This window comes from Mus musculus, chromosome 10 (genome assembly GCF_000001635.26).
Source record: "Mus musculus strain C57BL/6J chromosome 10, GRCm38.p6 C57BL/6J".
Classification (NCBI taxonomy): Eukaryota; Metazoa; Chordata; class Mammalia; order Rodentia; family Muridae; genus Mus; species Mus musculus.
This window is the reverse complement of record NC_000076.6, coordinates 61,229,832-61,243,327: the sequence shown is the minus strand read 5'-3', so window position 1 is coordinate 61,243,327 and position 13,496 is coordinate 61,229,832. Positions and strand designations below refer to the sequence as shown.

Sequence of the window (13,496 nt, the reverse complement as noted above, 5' to 3'; positions counted from 1 at the left end):
ACGCTCCTTTTCAAGGCCAGAGTACCTTTGAAACCTGCTCAGCGAGGTGCGACATGTTTAGAAGGATCTGGCAAACCCCTCTTTTTTTTTTTTTAAAGATTTTATTTATTTATTATATGTAAGTACACTGTAGCTGTCTTCAGATCTCATTATGGGTGGCTGTGAGCCACCATGTGGTTGCTGGGAATTGAACTCAGGACCTCCAGAAGAGCAGTCAGTGCTCTTAACCGCTAAGCCATCTCATCAGCCCCTGGCAAACCCCTCTTACTGGGAGCTGAGAGAGAATGCCACTGGCCTGGCAAGGAAGCTATGGGAAGTTCCTCCTCAGACCTGGTGGTTAGGTATGTGGAGGCCAGCTTCCTGCTGCCCTGCTTTCCCAGGCCCTTCTCCACATCTCCCTATTTTACTGTTAGGCAAAGGAGGCCTGTGGCCCACCCTGGCATTCTTGGTGTTCCCAATTATGATGCTCTGATTTTTGACTCTTGCCCTATGCCTTTAGCCAGGAATCATTATCAGCTTCCCCTAAAACCAATGCTCTGAGATTAGTCTTAGGAGACTGCTCTGTGGGTAGCCTGGGCTTATTTTTTCTTCCCTCTCTTTCCTCCTCCTCCTCCTCCCATTCTTCCTCCTCTTTTTTCACTTGTTTGTTTTTGAGATGGTGTCTTCCTGCGTGTTCTAGACTGACCTTGGGCTTAGTATGTGGCCCAAGCTGTCCTTGAACTCTTGATCCTTCTGCCAGCCCCATCCCGAGTGCTGGGATCACAGCAACAGCCCCTCCATCCAGCTGGCATTTTATCTGTAGGCTGGGCTGCTTGCTCCTTGCTGGCTTGCCCTTTGCATAGGAAACAGGGTGCAGCTGAAGCCATGCTACCCATGGAGCCCTGCTTCTGTAGTAGGAAGCCTCAGAGCACCCACACAGGCTTAAGGGATTGTCACCACACACACCTGCCGAGCAGGCTCTGTCTTCCCTTAACAAAGGATGGTGAGCTAGACTTCCTGCCCCTGGAGGTAGGCAGATGGGCAGGCAGGTAGACAGCCTCACCCTCCCATGGGACTCAGAGCACTTCCTCTTCATTGTGTGGGGCTTTTGTTTGGCTGGGAAGTTGGAAGCACAGACAGCCTTGGGGGGAGACTTCATGGACCCAGGGACACAGGTGTCACTTTACTTTGGCCTTGAAGCTCCGCCCACCTGAGGACTTGTCTCTGCCAGGCTGGCCTGGCGCCATCATGGGGGATATCTGGTTTCCTGACTGGATGCTCTTACTGTGTTAGTGTGTGGAGGCTGGGTGGGGCGAAGAAGACTGGGGCAGATTCAGAGTGAGGCAGTTACCATCAGCCAAGGAGATTCTGACCCCAGAGTGGCCAAGGCTGCAGAGAGCAGGTCTTTCATGCTAAGCCTAGCCTGGTTGTCCAGGTTACTTCTGCATTCACTTGGGTTGTGCTAGAAAGATCTAGAGCTACGGATGATAGGCAAGGGGGTGAGGGGGTCCCCTTCTCATTCTTCTCTCACCTGATGGGAAACTTTGGGTGCTTTTTCTTTTTCTGTGCCTTAGTTTACCCTTTTCCCTGGTCCATTTCCTTAGTGTTTCTTTAAATCTCAGTACCAGGGAACCCTTTGAGGCCCTGAGACATGAGTAGTTATTTTCAGGGTTTAGCATGCACTTGCTGGGGAGCCTGTCAGCAGAGGTAGCCTCTCATTCATTCACAAAGTATCAGTCTGGCTGCACAGACACAAAAGCCTCAGTCCTCTGAGATAGCCAGAGACTCATTGAGGATAACGCTGAAGGGGCTCAGAGGAGGCAAAGACCTGAGAGGCAGGATTGCTGGTCTCATCCAGGCAGCAGTCTGAGCATTTTTGTAGCTGGCTTGTCTCTCTCCCATAACCATAGCCCTGTGAGGCCGCGTCTATTAACCTCCGGGGCTTGGAGGAGCTAAGCAAGCTGTTTGGAATCTATACAGCAACTAAATGGCAGAGCCAGGCTTTAAACTAAGATCTGTCTGCTTCTAACGTTTATGTATCTTACCTACCACAGCTGAACTCGACAGGCAGCTGTCGGGAGGGGAGAAGGGAGACGGGTGCCCTCACCTAACAATGTGCAGACACATGCATGCAGGCACGCACTCTCAAGATTGAGCACATGTGTGGCCTCCCGCATGCCCGTGCACACACCCGGCACTACCTTAATATGGGTTTGCTTTTAACTTTTAACAACAAAACAAAACAAACAAAAATACAGTGGGGTTTGGAAGAGCGATGAAGAAAGGGAGAGGAGCCAAAGAGAAGGAGCAGGCCGCCTTAGGCTGTATTTCTGTAACCACTAAAGGAGGTGGGATTCTGCCAGCATCTCACATCAGGGAGGCCCCAGGGTATCCTGCTATGCAGGAGGCAGCTCCTCACCCAGCGTCAAACTGTCCACGGTGGCAGGTGACACCTCTGCCCTAAGGTATTTGCCCCTGTTGCCACACACAGGTGTGGCTATTTTCTAACCCTTCCCACCCGAGAGGAAGCAGCTCTCACCTCACTAGAAGGCACAGAAGGAGGCACAGCATGGATGCTGCCCTCCCCAGCACAAAAACACACGTGTTCGCAACAGGTGAAGAGGGCACTACTGTCCCCAGAGCACTTTCCCACATGACATTCCACTTCGTCAACCACAGAGGGGACTCCCAACATTCTATTTCTGGGGTGGGGTGGTGGCCTCCCAAAGTAGAAGGCCATTTTAAACGAACAGATGTCACTGGCTAAGCCCAGGCTCCAAGTGCTGGACATTTGTCCTCCATACCATAGAAGTGCACAGTGGGCTCCTGACGCTGAGGTCAGGAGGCAGGAAGCGTTGAGGCTTGCCAGGCCTCCTTGTGCCTCTGTCTGCAAGCAGGCTGGCCTGCCGGGGACACCAAGGCTGCTGTGTTTCAGAAATAGGTTGTGGGATTTAAATGCTGAGCGTTGTGGGCTGATGAAAAGGAGCCTGTTGGGCTGGGTGGGTCTGTCCCTGCGCTCCGGGAGCCACCCTGCACAAACAACCTGGATATGGGGTGGGGCAAACAGCTTGGTCCCAGGGGAGCTGTGCAGGCCAGCCCTTGGGCTCTGGGGAGCCTTGGAGACACCACATCCCTCAGTGTGTGCTGATTGGCAGAGAGAGAGGGCACCGCTCACTTGGGAGCCCACGCCAGCACTGTGAAATATAAGGTCATGGTCATGAGCTTGGGCCAGGGGACAAGTTAGGAGAATCAGCATCCTCCTTTCACCCCCTTGCTGGTGACTAGAGGCAGGCAGGCCTTGCTCATCTGGCACATTAGGACATGTGGTACCTTGGCCAGATGGTGCTGTAACATTAGGTCCAGGCCTGGCTAATGTGTGGGTCAGGCTGAGCACCAGGGAGAGAGGCAGACTGATGGTGGTGAATCCAGCCTGGGCTACTTAGTGAGATCCTACCCTTTCCTCCCTCCTCATACAAATGGAAGAAAAGATATCTATCTATCTATCTATCTATCTATCTCATCCAAATTGATGGGTTCTCTTTAAAGTCCCTGGATAGTTCTCCACAAAATCATTAAAGCCACCAAAAGCCAGGAAGGGCTGAAACACTGTGGCAGACATGTGACCTGATTCATTATTGTATCCTGGATTAAATTTCGCCAGCAGAATAGCACATTAGGGAGAAAGTAGAGGCTCCAGAGCAATATGCAGACTTGAGTTAATAATTGCCTGCCAGTGTTGGTCGGCTCATCCTGACAACTTGAACCATACCATGCAAGATGCCAGTAGTGGGGGGAATGGGTATGGAGTGTATGGGGTGTCCTTACTGCCCTGGCAACCTCTCTGCCAACCATACAAGTCATGTATCTCTTCTCTGGAATTCTTGAGAGCAGAAGGTTTGAGGTTTGGAGCGTTTGCATATCAGCAGCTGCAATCTTGGGGCGAGGATTCAAGTCGAAACCTGAAGTTCACATTTGCTTCATACTCCCCTTAGATACACAGCCAGAAGGTGATTTTTACACGATATTTTTAGTGCACCTGAATATTTGACAGTGTCCCATCACAAGCCCAGGTGTGGAATTTTCCACTTATAATGTCCCACTGGCATTCAAAAAAAAAATCCTCACGGGAGCTCCTTTTGCAAGGCTCAGCAGTCAGTGGGGAGATGATACCTGGTCACAGTGCTAACAGCATGCCACTTGAGTGCTCAGCCCTAGACAGGACACCCTTATCAACCCCAGTACCAAGGCACGGGGAACATCTCAGAAGAGGAGGCAGAGGAAGATGTAAGATGGAGGAATAGGGGAGAGGCGGGGTGAAATGCTCCTGCCTGGACATGAACTATTTCTAGTGTGGTCACCTGCACAAGATCGGTACAAGAACAAGCCAATCAAAATCCCTACACAGATAGGGCAGAGGCCTCTGTATCAAGGAATCGAGGCAGTGAATAGTCACAGGGACTTGAAGAACCATTCTTTATTGAAGATGGGTCCATTGACACATGCTCCGTTAGATGGCTCCATGCCCATGCGCATATGAATAGCACTAACTAGACTTGGTGGATGTGTGTGTGTGTGTGTGTGTGTGTGTGTGTGTGTGTGAGAGAGAGAGAGAGAGAGAGAGAGAGAGAGAGGAAGTTGGGAGGGGGATGAGGAGAGTTGGAGGGACATGGGGGAAAAACGTGGTCATAGGTCATTGTATACATGTTTGAAATTCTTAAAAGCAAGCAAGCAAGTCAGGAGGCAGGCAGGCAGGGCTGCCTCTTCTGTCTGGAATGGTTGCTAGGATTCAGGCAGGGAGTTGATGCAAGGAGGATCCAGGTGGGCTGGGTTAGCACTTAGTGGCACTTGGCGCCTTTGCCTCTGTGTGACCGCAGGTGGCCTTAGGCTCCAGGGTCTTGGTTCTTGGCACCATGCTTACGCTCTTAGCCTGAAACCTGCCTGAGCCCTCTGACAGAGGTGGCCGCCTATCTTGTGGCTCCTCTGAGCACTGTCCCTCAGGAGAGAGGGCGTGCGTCACCTACACACCGTGCTCCATGCAGCTCTCTGCCCCGGCTCTGCCAAGGAGAGGCTAGTGCTAGTGTGAGACAGGAAGAAGGCTACCCAGAGCCCTCTCATGGTCTCCTGGGGACCTGGTTTACCTCTCTAGCCACAAACAAGCTGGAGCTCTCCTGCCTCAGGCTCAGAGTCTGAAAACATGGAGTTCTCCTAGCACAGGGCTGTGGGCGCCTGACACCCGCAGGGTCACAGGGTGCTGGGGAAGGGGAGTTTTTGCTACTGTGTGGCCGGCTGTGTTGCTGACCATTGGACTGAGAAACCCAACTGCACCCCACTTTGCAACCTGAGAAGTCTTCTGTGATCTCGAAGTGTGTTTGGGGAAGCAAGGGTATTTAGGAGAAGGTTCCAGAACACTCAGAGGCATAGAGTCCGATGGCTCACTATTCCCTTCCCCTGGCGTCTTCTTTTTCATTCCTTCCTGTCACAGAAGGTGCCTTCTCTCCATGTCTGTCCCTCTGAAGGCTGCCATGTTCCGGGCTCTTGTGGCTTTCCGTCTTCATCAGCCTCTCTGTATCTCCCCACATTGCAGCTCACACCAGTGGGATTGTCGATCATTGGGCAACAGGGTCTCTACATGAACCTACTCCTCTCGGGAGCCATGTTTCTGAAACAAAGCCTGAGGAGACATAGCTTTGTCTGCGTACTGCTGGACAGAACCTGACACACCTGCAGCCCTGGCCCTGGAGGAGTTCAGCTTTTGTCTGTTTCCTGCTGGTGCCGCCCCATGCTAGCTCAGGCCTTGAGTGCACGGAAAGGGCTCACCTTGTCCTCTGAGCTTCCTTCTTTTGGTATTAGGCTATAGGAAGCCCACTCATTGCCACCCAGAAACTGTCTGGACAGTCCTGAGTGTAAACTGGGGACACAGAGCTACAGAGATCTCAGTTTAAATCCCGGCTTCCCACTTCCCAGCTGGGGGGCCCTTGGGAGGTGGCTTAGCCTCTCAGAAGCTTGGGTGGCCCCTCCTTCCCTTCTTCCCTCTCTCCTCCCCCTCTTTTTTCCTCCTCTCTCCCTGTTTTTCCTTCAACAAGACCTTACTATGCAGCTAAGGTTGACCTTGAACTCTTGATCTTCCTGCCTGTCCCTCCTAAGAGCTGGGCTTACACAGTGCAGCAGCAAGCCCTGTTTATACTAGCCTCAAACATACTTGGCAAGCAATCCTCCACCTACATCCCCAGCGCTCAAGAAGTTTGTATTGGTCATGGGGGATGGGGAAAGGGTTCAGTGGGGAGGAATGTCTTAGTTAGGGTTTCTTTTGCTGTGGTAAAACACTGACCAAAAGCAACCTGCAGAGGAAAGGGTTTATTTATTTCAGTTTATGCTTCTGCCTCGCAGGCCATCAGAGGAGGAGGCAGGAACTGAAGCAGAGTTCCTGCACTGTTAATGGCTCACTCCCCACTGAACCCTTGTTTAGCCTGCTTCTATGCCCTAGGGCCACTTGCCTAGGGGTGGTGCCATCCACAAAGGGCGGGGCTTTCCCACATCAATCACTAATTAGGAAAATCCCCACCCCCAGGTTTGCCTACAGGCCAATCTGGTGGGGCATTTCTCAGTTGAGGCTCTCTTTTCCCAAACGACCATAGCATGTATCAAACTGACATTAAAAAACCAGCCATCACAGCAAGCACACAGACCGGAGTTCAAATCCCTGGTACCCACATAAAGAGCTGAGCATGCCCTTTAACCTCAGCACGACAGGAATCGGAAACAAGAGGATCACTGGTCCTTCCTGGCTGCTGGCCTACGTTCGGGGTTCAGTGAGAGAGACCCTGTCTCAAGGGAATAAAGTGGGGAGAGAGAGAGAGACCCGAACACCCAATATCTTCCTCTGGCATGAGCATGTACACATGTGTGGGGCACACACACAGACTTGCACACACATACCTGTGTCCACACACACACACATACCCAAGAGGAAGACAAGAATACAAGAAAATCTTGTTTTCTTGTGTATGAGACATGAGTGGTTCTCTAAGGTGGTTGGGAGCCGATAAACAAAGCCTGGCACACAGTAGGTATTCTGGGAGTGGCAGCTCACCCCGGCAGATCCAGCGCTCTCCACCTGTCCCCTCCCTTCAGCCATTTTTCATCTCCCATTGGCCAGCATCCTGACCTTTGCTTGTTTTTCTGGTACACACCCTGTGGCTATCTCAGGCCAACAGGTGATGTCAAACCCTAACCTAGGAGACCTGCCAAGAGTGGCCTTGAGCCAGGGTCAGAGGTGAGAAGCAAGGAAAGCGATGCACTGTTCTTCCTGCCCCGTGGGTGTGCCTTGTGGTCGTTCTTTGTCCAACAGCGGGAAGCAAGGTCTGGTTGCCCCCTGACAACCTCTCTCCACAGCCAGGGAGGTTGAGAGTGTTGGGCCAAGCCCTGGGTGTGTAGCCAGGGTGGAGCTTGTCAGGGGGCCCCTGTGGATATGTCCCAGGGAGGACAGGTTCCTGGGGCTGCCAGGTAGCCACACCCCCTGGCTGTGGAGCCCTGTGCAGGGGTAGATTCTGCCAATGTGGTGGCCCTGTCCAGGCACTTTTCTGGCCTGTGTAGAATACTGAGGCAGTTCTAGCTGAATCACCCCTGAGCTCCCAACTCCAGGGCCAGGACTGGCAGGAGTATATGCAGGTGAGCATGCCAGGACCCAGAGAACTAGACCAGGGCACTTGGGAGGACAGGGCCTACCCTGTCTGCCAGTGTTCTAGGCTGGATGGCAGTTAGAACAAGGGTCTTTGGAAGCCTTGATGGGTAGATCTGGCCTGCTGAGCAAGTGACAGAAATGAGTAGAGTTGTCCCTCAGTGTCCCCAAGACCCCACCCTGAATCCTTACATCTGTAGATGCTCAAGTCTCTTATACCCTCTCCTGACTGTCTCCCTCTCTCTTTCTGTCTCTCCCACCCTCACCTTTGTCCTGGCTACGTTTTTCTCAACTTGACACAAGCGTGAGTTATTTGGGAAGTGGAACAAACCCCAGTTGAGAAAACGCCTCCACCAGATTGATTGCCTGTAAGCACATGTGTAGGGCATTTTAATGAGTAATGATTGATGGGGGAGGCACCACCCACTGTGGGCGGCTCCATCCCTAGGCTGGTGGTCCTGGGTTCTATAAGAAAGCAGACTGAGGAAATGATGAGGAGTGAGCCAGTAAGCAGTGTTCCTCCCTGACCTCTGCTTCAGCTCCTGCTCAGGCCCTGGTTTCCTTTCATGATGGCCTGTGACCAGAACATGTCATCTTAGATAAACCCTTTCCTCTCAAGTTGCTTTTGATCATCAGGACGGGATTGAACCAGGGCCTCCGGTGTGCCCTGATGTGCCCGTTTTTTGTTTTTTTTAAAGTACTGTAGCTGTCTTCAGACACTCCAGAAGGGGGCGTCAGATCTCATTACAGATGGTTGTGAGCCACCATGTGGTTGCTGGGATTTGAACTCAGGACCTCTGGAAGAGCAGTCAGTGCTCCTAACCGCTGAGCCATCTCTCCAGCCCTTAAGATCTTTTATTTCATGCTTATGGGTTACATAACATCTGGAGTTACAGATGATTGGGAGCCACTGTATGGATGCCGGGAATTGAACCCAAGTCTGCTGGATGAACAGCCCGTGCTCTAACCACTGAACCATCTTTCCAGCCCTCCAGATGACTCTGAACAGATGAAAAAAAAAAGGAAGCTCTGAGCACACAGCTGCTAGGCTGTATTGGTTAGACTGCAGCGGCAAAGAGAGAGAGAGAAAAAAAAAACCCAGCATGTGTTTCATATAAACAGTCTTTCCTCAGATTTTCAGTTCACAGATGGTTAAGCCTACAGGTGCAAAGCCTTCTGACACAGGGCTGGCTGCCACATGCGGGATTCAGACAGGATTTTCAACAACCCAACTTACTAGAGGACCCATGAGAGAAGACAGTAACCCAGGAGTCCCTCCAGAGGCCCGGAACCCAGGACAGACCTCAACTGAAGTGCCTCACTTGTCTCTCTCTTCTCTCTGTCCTTGGGGCATGCTGTGGAGTGTGGAACACTAAGATAGTCAAATGGTGTGTGACTCTCCTGTCACCCTTGGGTTGCCTCAGAGTCCATATAAGTACTGACTCCAGCTCTGTGGAGGAGAAAGGCTGTGTCCTGATGCTGAGAGGTCTGAAAAGTCAGGTTAAGGGTCACTTCGCATGGGGCTGGAGAGATGGCTCAGGGGTTAAGAGCACAGGTTGCTCTTCCAGAGGACTGGGGTTCAATTCCCAGCACCCACATGGCAGCTTGCAACTGTTTGTAACTCCAGTTCCAGGGGATCTGACACTCTCACACAGACAGACATGCAGGCAAAACACCAATATATGTGGAATAAAAATTAAAAAATAAATAAATAAGAGTTATTTCTCAATGGGAGCTGGAGAGATGGCTCAGTGGTTAGAGTGCTGGCTGCTCTTCCAGAGGATCTGTGTTTGATTCCCAGCATCCACATGGCAGCTCACAACTGTCTGTAATTCCAGTCCCAGAAGATATAATGCTCTCTTTTGCTTTCTGCATGCAATGGGTATGCACTTGGTATAGAGTCATATGCAGGCTCATACATACACACACATGCAGGCTCATAAGTACATACACATGCAGGCTCATACACATGCAGGCTCATACATGCACATACATGCAGGCTCATACATACACATACATGCAGGCTCATACATACACATACATGCAGGCTCATACACACACACATGCAGGCTCATACATACACATACAGCTCATACATACACATGCAGGCTCAGACACATACATGCAGGCTCAGACATACACATGCAGGCTCAGACACATACATGCAGGCTCAGACACACACATGCAGGCTCAGACACATACACGCAGGCTCAGACACATACATTCAGGCTTGTACACATAAAAGAGGCCACTTCCTTGCAGGTGGCTGTCAGCTGTCAGTAAAGTATTGTGAGGTTTAATCCTTTGAGGTAGGGTGTGGCTGATAGAGGCTGCAGTCCCCACAGGATAAGCCTCGGCTTGCAGCACGTGGGTTAAGGAAAGTGCCTTCACTATACAACAAAACACTTTCTTTCTATGAAGTCTTTGCTCTGGAGGATGGGGTGGGGGGAGGGACTAGGGCCTGGGTGTCTCTGTCATGTCTTGCGGTAGGGATTGGCAGGGTCTCTGTGTCCACAGCAGGCACCAGGCTTTGATCTCTGTACTCAGTTGGATCTAGTGCTAGGCTTTGGTCTCAGTACTCGGTTGGATTCAGACACAGGCGCCAGGAAAGCTGATGGTGGAAGCCCAACACTGGCTGCTCTGAGGTTTGCACATTCATATACAGGGGCTGCTGCCAGCTCTGGGCATTGGGAGGATGGGCTGGGGCTGGGCTCTGTGCTGGAGGAGGCTTCTAATCCATGGCTCTGAACCCACAGTCTAGTCCTTTGCTGGCTCATCAGGTCTCCAGTTTCCCTCCTGCCCCCCCCCCCCCGCCCTGCACTCCCAAGTGTGGACTTGGATAGTTTTTCGCTGTTTAGTGGATAGTGGACAGTGGCCACTTTATAGCCTGTGGGTTAATTTATTTCCTTATGCGTGAGAAAGAACTGGTATCTAAACAGCACAGGATAAGGAAATGTGAGACAGGGACAGGCGTGAAACCATGCCACTCCCAGGGAGCCATGCAGGCAGGCATCGGAGGGACCACTAAGTGTCATTACCTAACAGTGCCTCTGAGCTTGTGTGGCTCATTTGTGGTTCCCAGACATTCATGTAGGGTGGCCCTCTACCAGCCATTTGTATTTCCATTCTGCAGAAAAAGAAACAGGTTCTAAGCAGCTTCGTGTTGAGCCCCTAGCCAGCTGGGTAATCAAGACAAAACAGAGCTGAGGGGCAGAGGGTAGAGGGTCAGGGTTCGAGTCCCAGCACAGCCTCATACAACCATCTGTAACTCCAGTCCCAGGGTAATCCAATGCCACCTTCTAGCCTCTGTGGGAACTGCATACTCTTTGTAAATAGACATACTTTCAGGCAAAACACTCATGCATATGATTACAAACTAAGAACAGTAAGAACAACAAAAGCAAAAAAGCAAAAAGCAAAACAAAACAACAAAAAACAGAGCTGGGATTTGAACCTGGGACTCCAAGTAGCTGCTTTATTATTACCTACATTGAGTGGCTGAGGGAAACATTTCTTCCTAAGACTCTCAGCTGCGACATGTCTGGGGTTGTCACAGCATGGGTGGCGTGTTCTATGCCGACATCAGGAATCACAGTGAAAAATGCAGAACATTTTCCCAGGAAGCCAACAAAGCACAGACAATATGTTCAGTGTGACCCCATCTTGGTAAACTGTCACACAGGTGTGCACATGTGACAGGAAGTGAGCAGACTATGGCCACTATTTAGTTGGTTGCTAAGTGATTTAATTTTCTTCTTGTGTATGTGTGGGTTTACATTGAAATATTGTGTTTGTTTGTTTTAAGCTTTTAAAAAAGCCTTTGTGCCTGAGTGGTGTGTGTGTGTGTGTGTGTGTGTGTGTGTGTGTGTGTGTGTGTAGATCAGTCAGCAATCTAGACTGTTAGCTTTTGATTTTCATCCTGTTTGAGAGCGGGTCTTTTTCATCGTTCACCACTGTAGACACCAGGCTAGCTGGTCTATGAGCTTGCAGGGATTCTTCTGTCTCCATCTTCCATCTCCCTATAGGAACTCTTGGATTACCAAGACATTGCACTGTTTCATCCTGCTTTTACTTAGATAAAAGTATTTTACCTAGAAAAAAATTTTTAAGCAAAGAAAGTAGGAATGTGTAAGGGCTTAACTCAGGGTGTGGACATCCTTAGAAGAGGGTGAACTCCTAAGGATAAATTCCTGAGTTCCTCTCTCTGTCCAGGCTTCCTGACAGGGGAGTGTCTGGGTCTGGGTTTCTGGATGCATCCCGTGGGGGACTGCCTCAGTCTCCCAGGCCCTGAACCCATGAGACAAAAGAATTGTTCCGAGCTAACCTCCTCCCCCTTGATAGAATCTGAAAACATCCAGGATACCCTGTTCAAATGCAGGTCTGACTGGAGAGGCTTGGTGCGAAGACTCAGTGTTTCTAAGATGCTCTTGGGTGATTCAGTCACTGCCCATTCAAAGGCCCAGGAGCACTGCCCTATGCTGGAGATTTGCCTTGGAGGAGGGTCCGAGGCTGGAGCTACACTATTTGGACACCACTGGGCAATGCCATTCCAGTGGGAAATTGGAAGTATGTAGAGATGGCACAATGGGAAGCTTCAAAGGGGACCCTTGAGTCGGGTGAAGAGACTCTTCAGAGGTAGACAGATGAGTGTCCTGGTCAGAGTTGCTAAATTGCAAGCATCTTCCCTCCAATCCCTTCCCCCCCACACCACCACAGACTTGGGCTCTGTGGAAAGAGCTTATGGGGGGGGGTTGTTAGTGTCAGTTGAATTGCTGTCATGTATCCTTTGGCAAGCCTCTCTTAGCCTTGGGTTTTTGTCTCTTCCCTTCCCTTCCCTTCCCTTCCCTTCCCTTCCCTTCCCTTCCCTTCCCTTCCCTTCCCTTCCCTTCCCTCCCCTCCCTCTCCCTGGCTGTCCTTGAACTTACTCGATAGACCAGGCTGGCTTCAAACTCAGAGATCCGCCTGCCTCTGCCTCCCGGGTGCTGGGATTAAAGGCGTGTGCCACCATGCCTAGCTAGCCTTGGTTTTGTTACTTGGGAAGGAAAGGCCAGCTGGGTAAGGTCATGGATGTGGGAGAAGGCGTACTGTATGTGAGAGCCTGGTTCGACGTGTGATGCGCAGTAGGTCTCCTGGGGAACCTGCTACCTTCTTGCTGTGCTCTTCTTGTAGGTGGATGAGATTTACCATGACGAATCGCTGGGAGCCCACGTGAACATCGCCCTTGTCCGCCTGATCATGGTGGGCTACCGACAGGTGAGGCCCTGCTGACCGAACAGGACTCAGGGTGGATGGCAAGCAGGAGACTTGCCTACAAAATCAGCCCCCAAAGACTATCAGAGCTGCTTGCCTGGACCAAGGCAATGGGCTGGGTCTCATAACAGGGAAACTTGGCATCCTGTGTCTTTTGGGGGAGGTCACTCTCCCTGAGTAGTTCCCTTGGGGATTGGGCAGTGATGGACCCAAAGGCTGTCATTGTTGAACTTCACTTGTTGAACGTAGGGACCCTGACTCTGCAGCCTTAAACCAGAAACTTATAATGGGGGTGACAGCCATACTTACCTCACAGGCTACTACTGTAGGGACCTGCTGAGGGAGTGTTTGATATAGGGTTAGCACAGCACAGTTCACTGTCTTGCAGGTTGAAGAGAGTAAAAATAGCATGTGTGGAGTCTCTAGTGGGCATGGGTACTGAATAGTGCCCGCCACGCACGCATGTAGGGGTGACTGTGTTCCTGCAGCAGCCGTATGGAGGCAGCTAGTGATCTCCAGGAGCCCTGGGCCTCAGTGTTCTCCCTCTGAGGAGAGCACCACTGGAGTTCGGGGTGTCTTTGACCTTCCC

The 13,496-nt window shown here is 51.2% G+C and overlaps 1 protein-coding gene across 2 annotated transcripts in view; it reads left to right on the top strand.

Moving 5' to 3' along the window:
* Positions 1-13,496, top strand: part of Adamts14 (a disintegrin-like and metallopeptidase (reprolysin type) with thrombospondin type 1 motif, 14) — a 76,308-nt gene that overhangs the window by 30,092 nt on the left and 32,720 nt on the right. For both annotated transcript variants that reach the window (NR_157278.1, NM_001081127.2), the window contains exon 5: positions 12,827-12,910. Coding sequence is in view for 1 of the 2 variants with exons in the window: in NM_001081127.2 (NP_001074596.1) it covers positions 12,827-12,910 (84 nt within the window). In the remaining variant the exon portion in view is untranslated. The remainder of the gene's footprint in view (positions 1-12,826; positions 12,911-13,496) is intronic.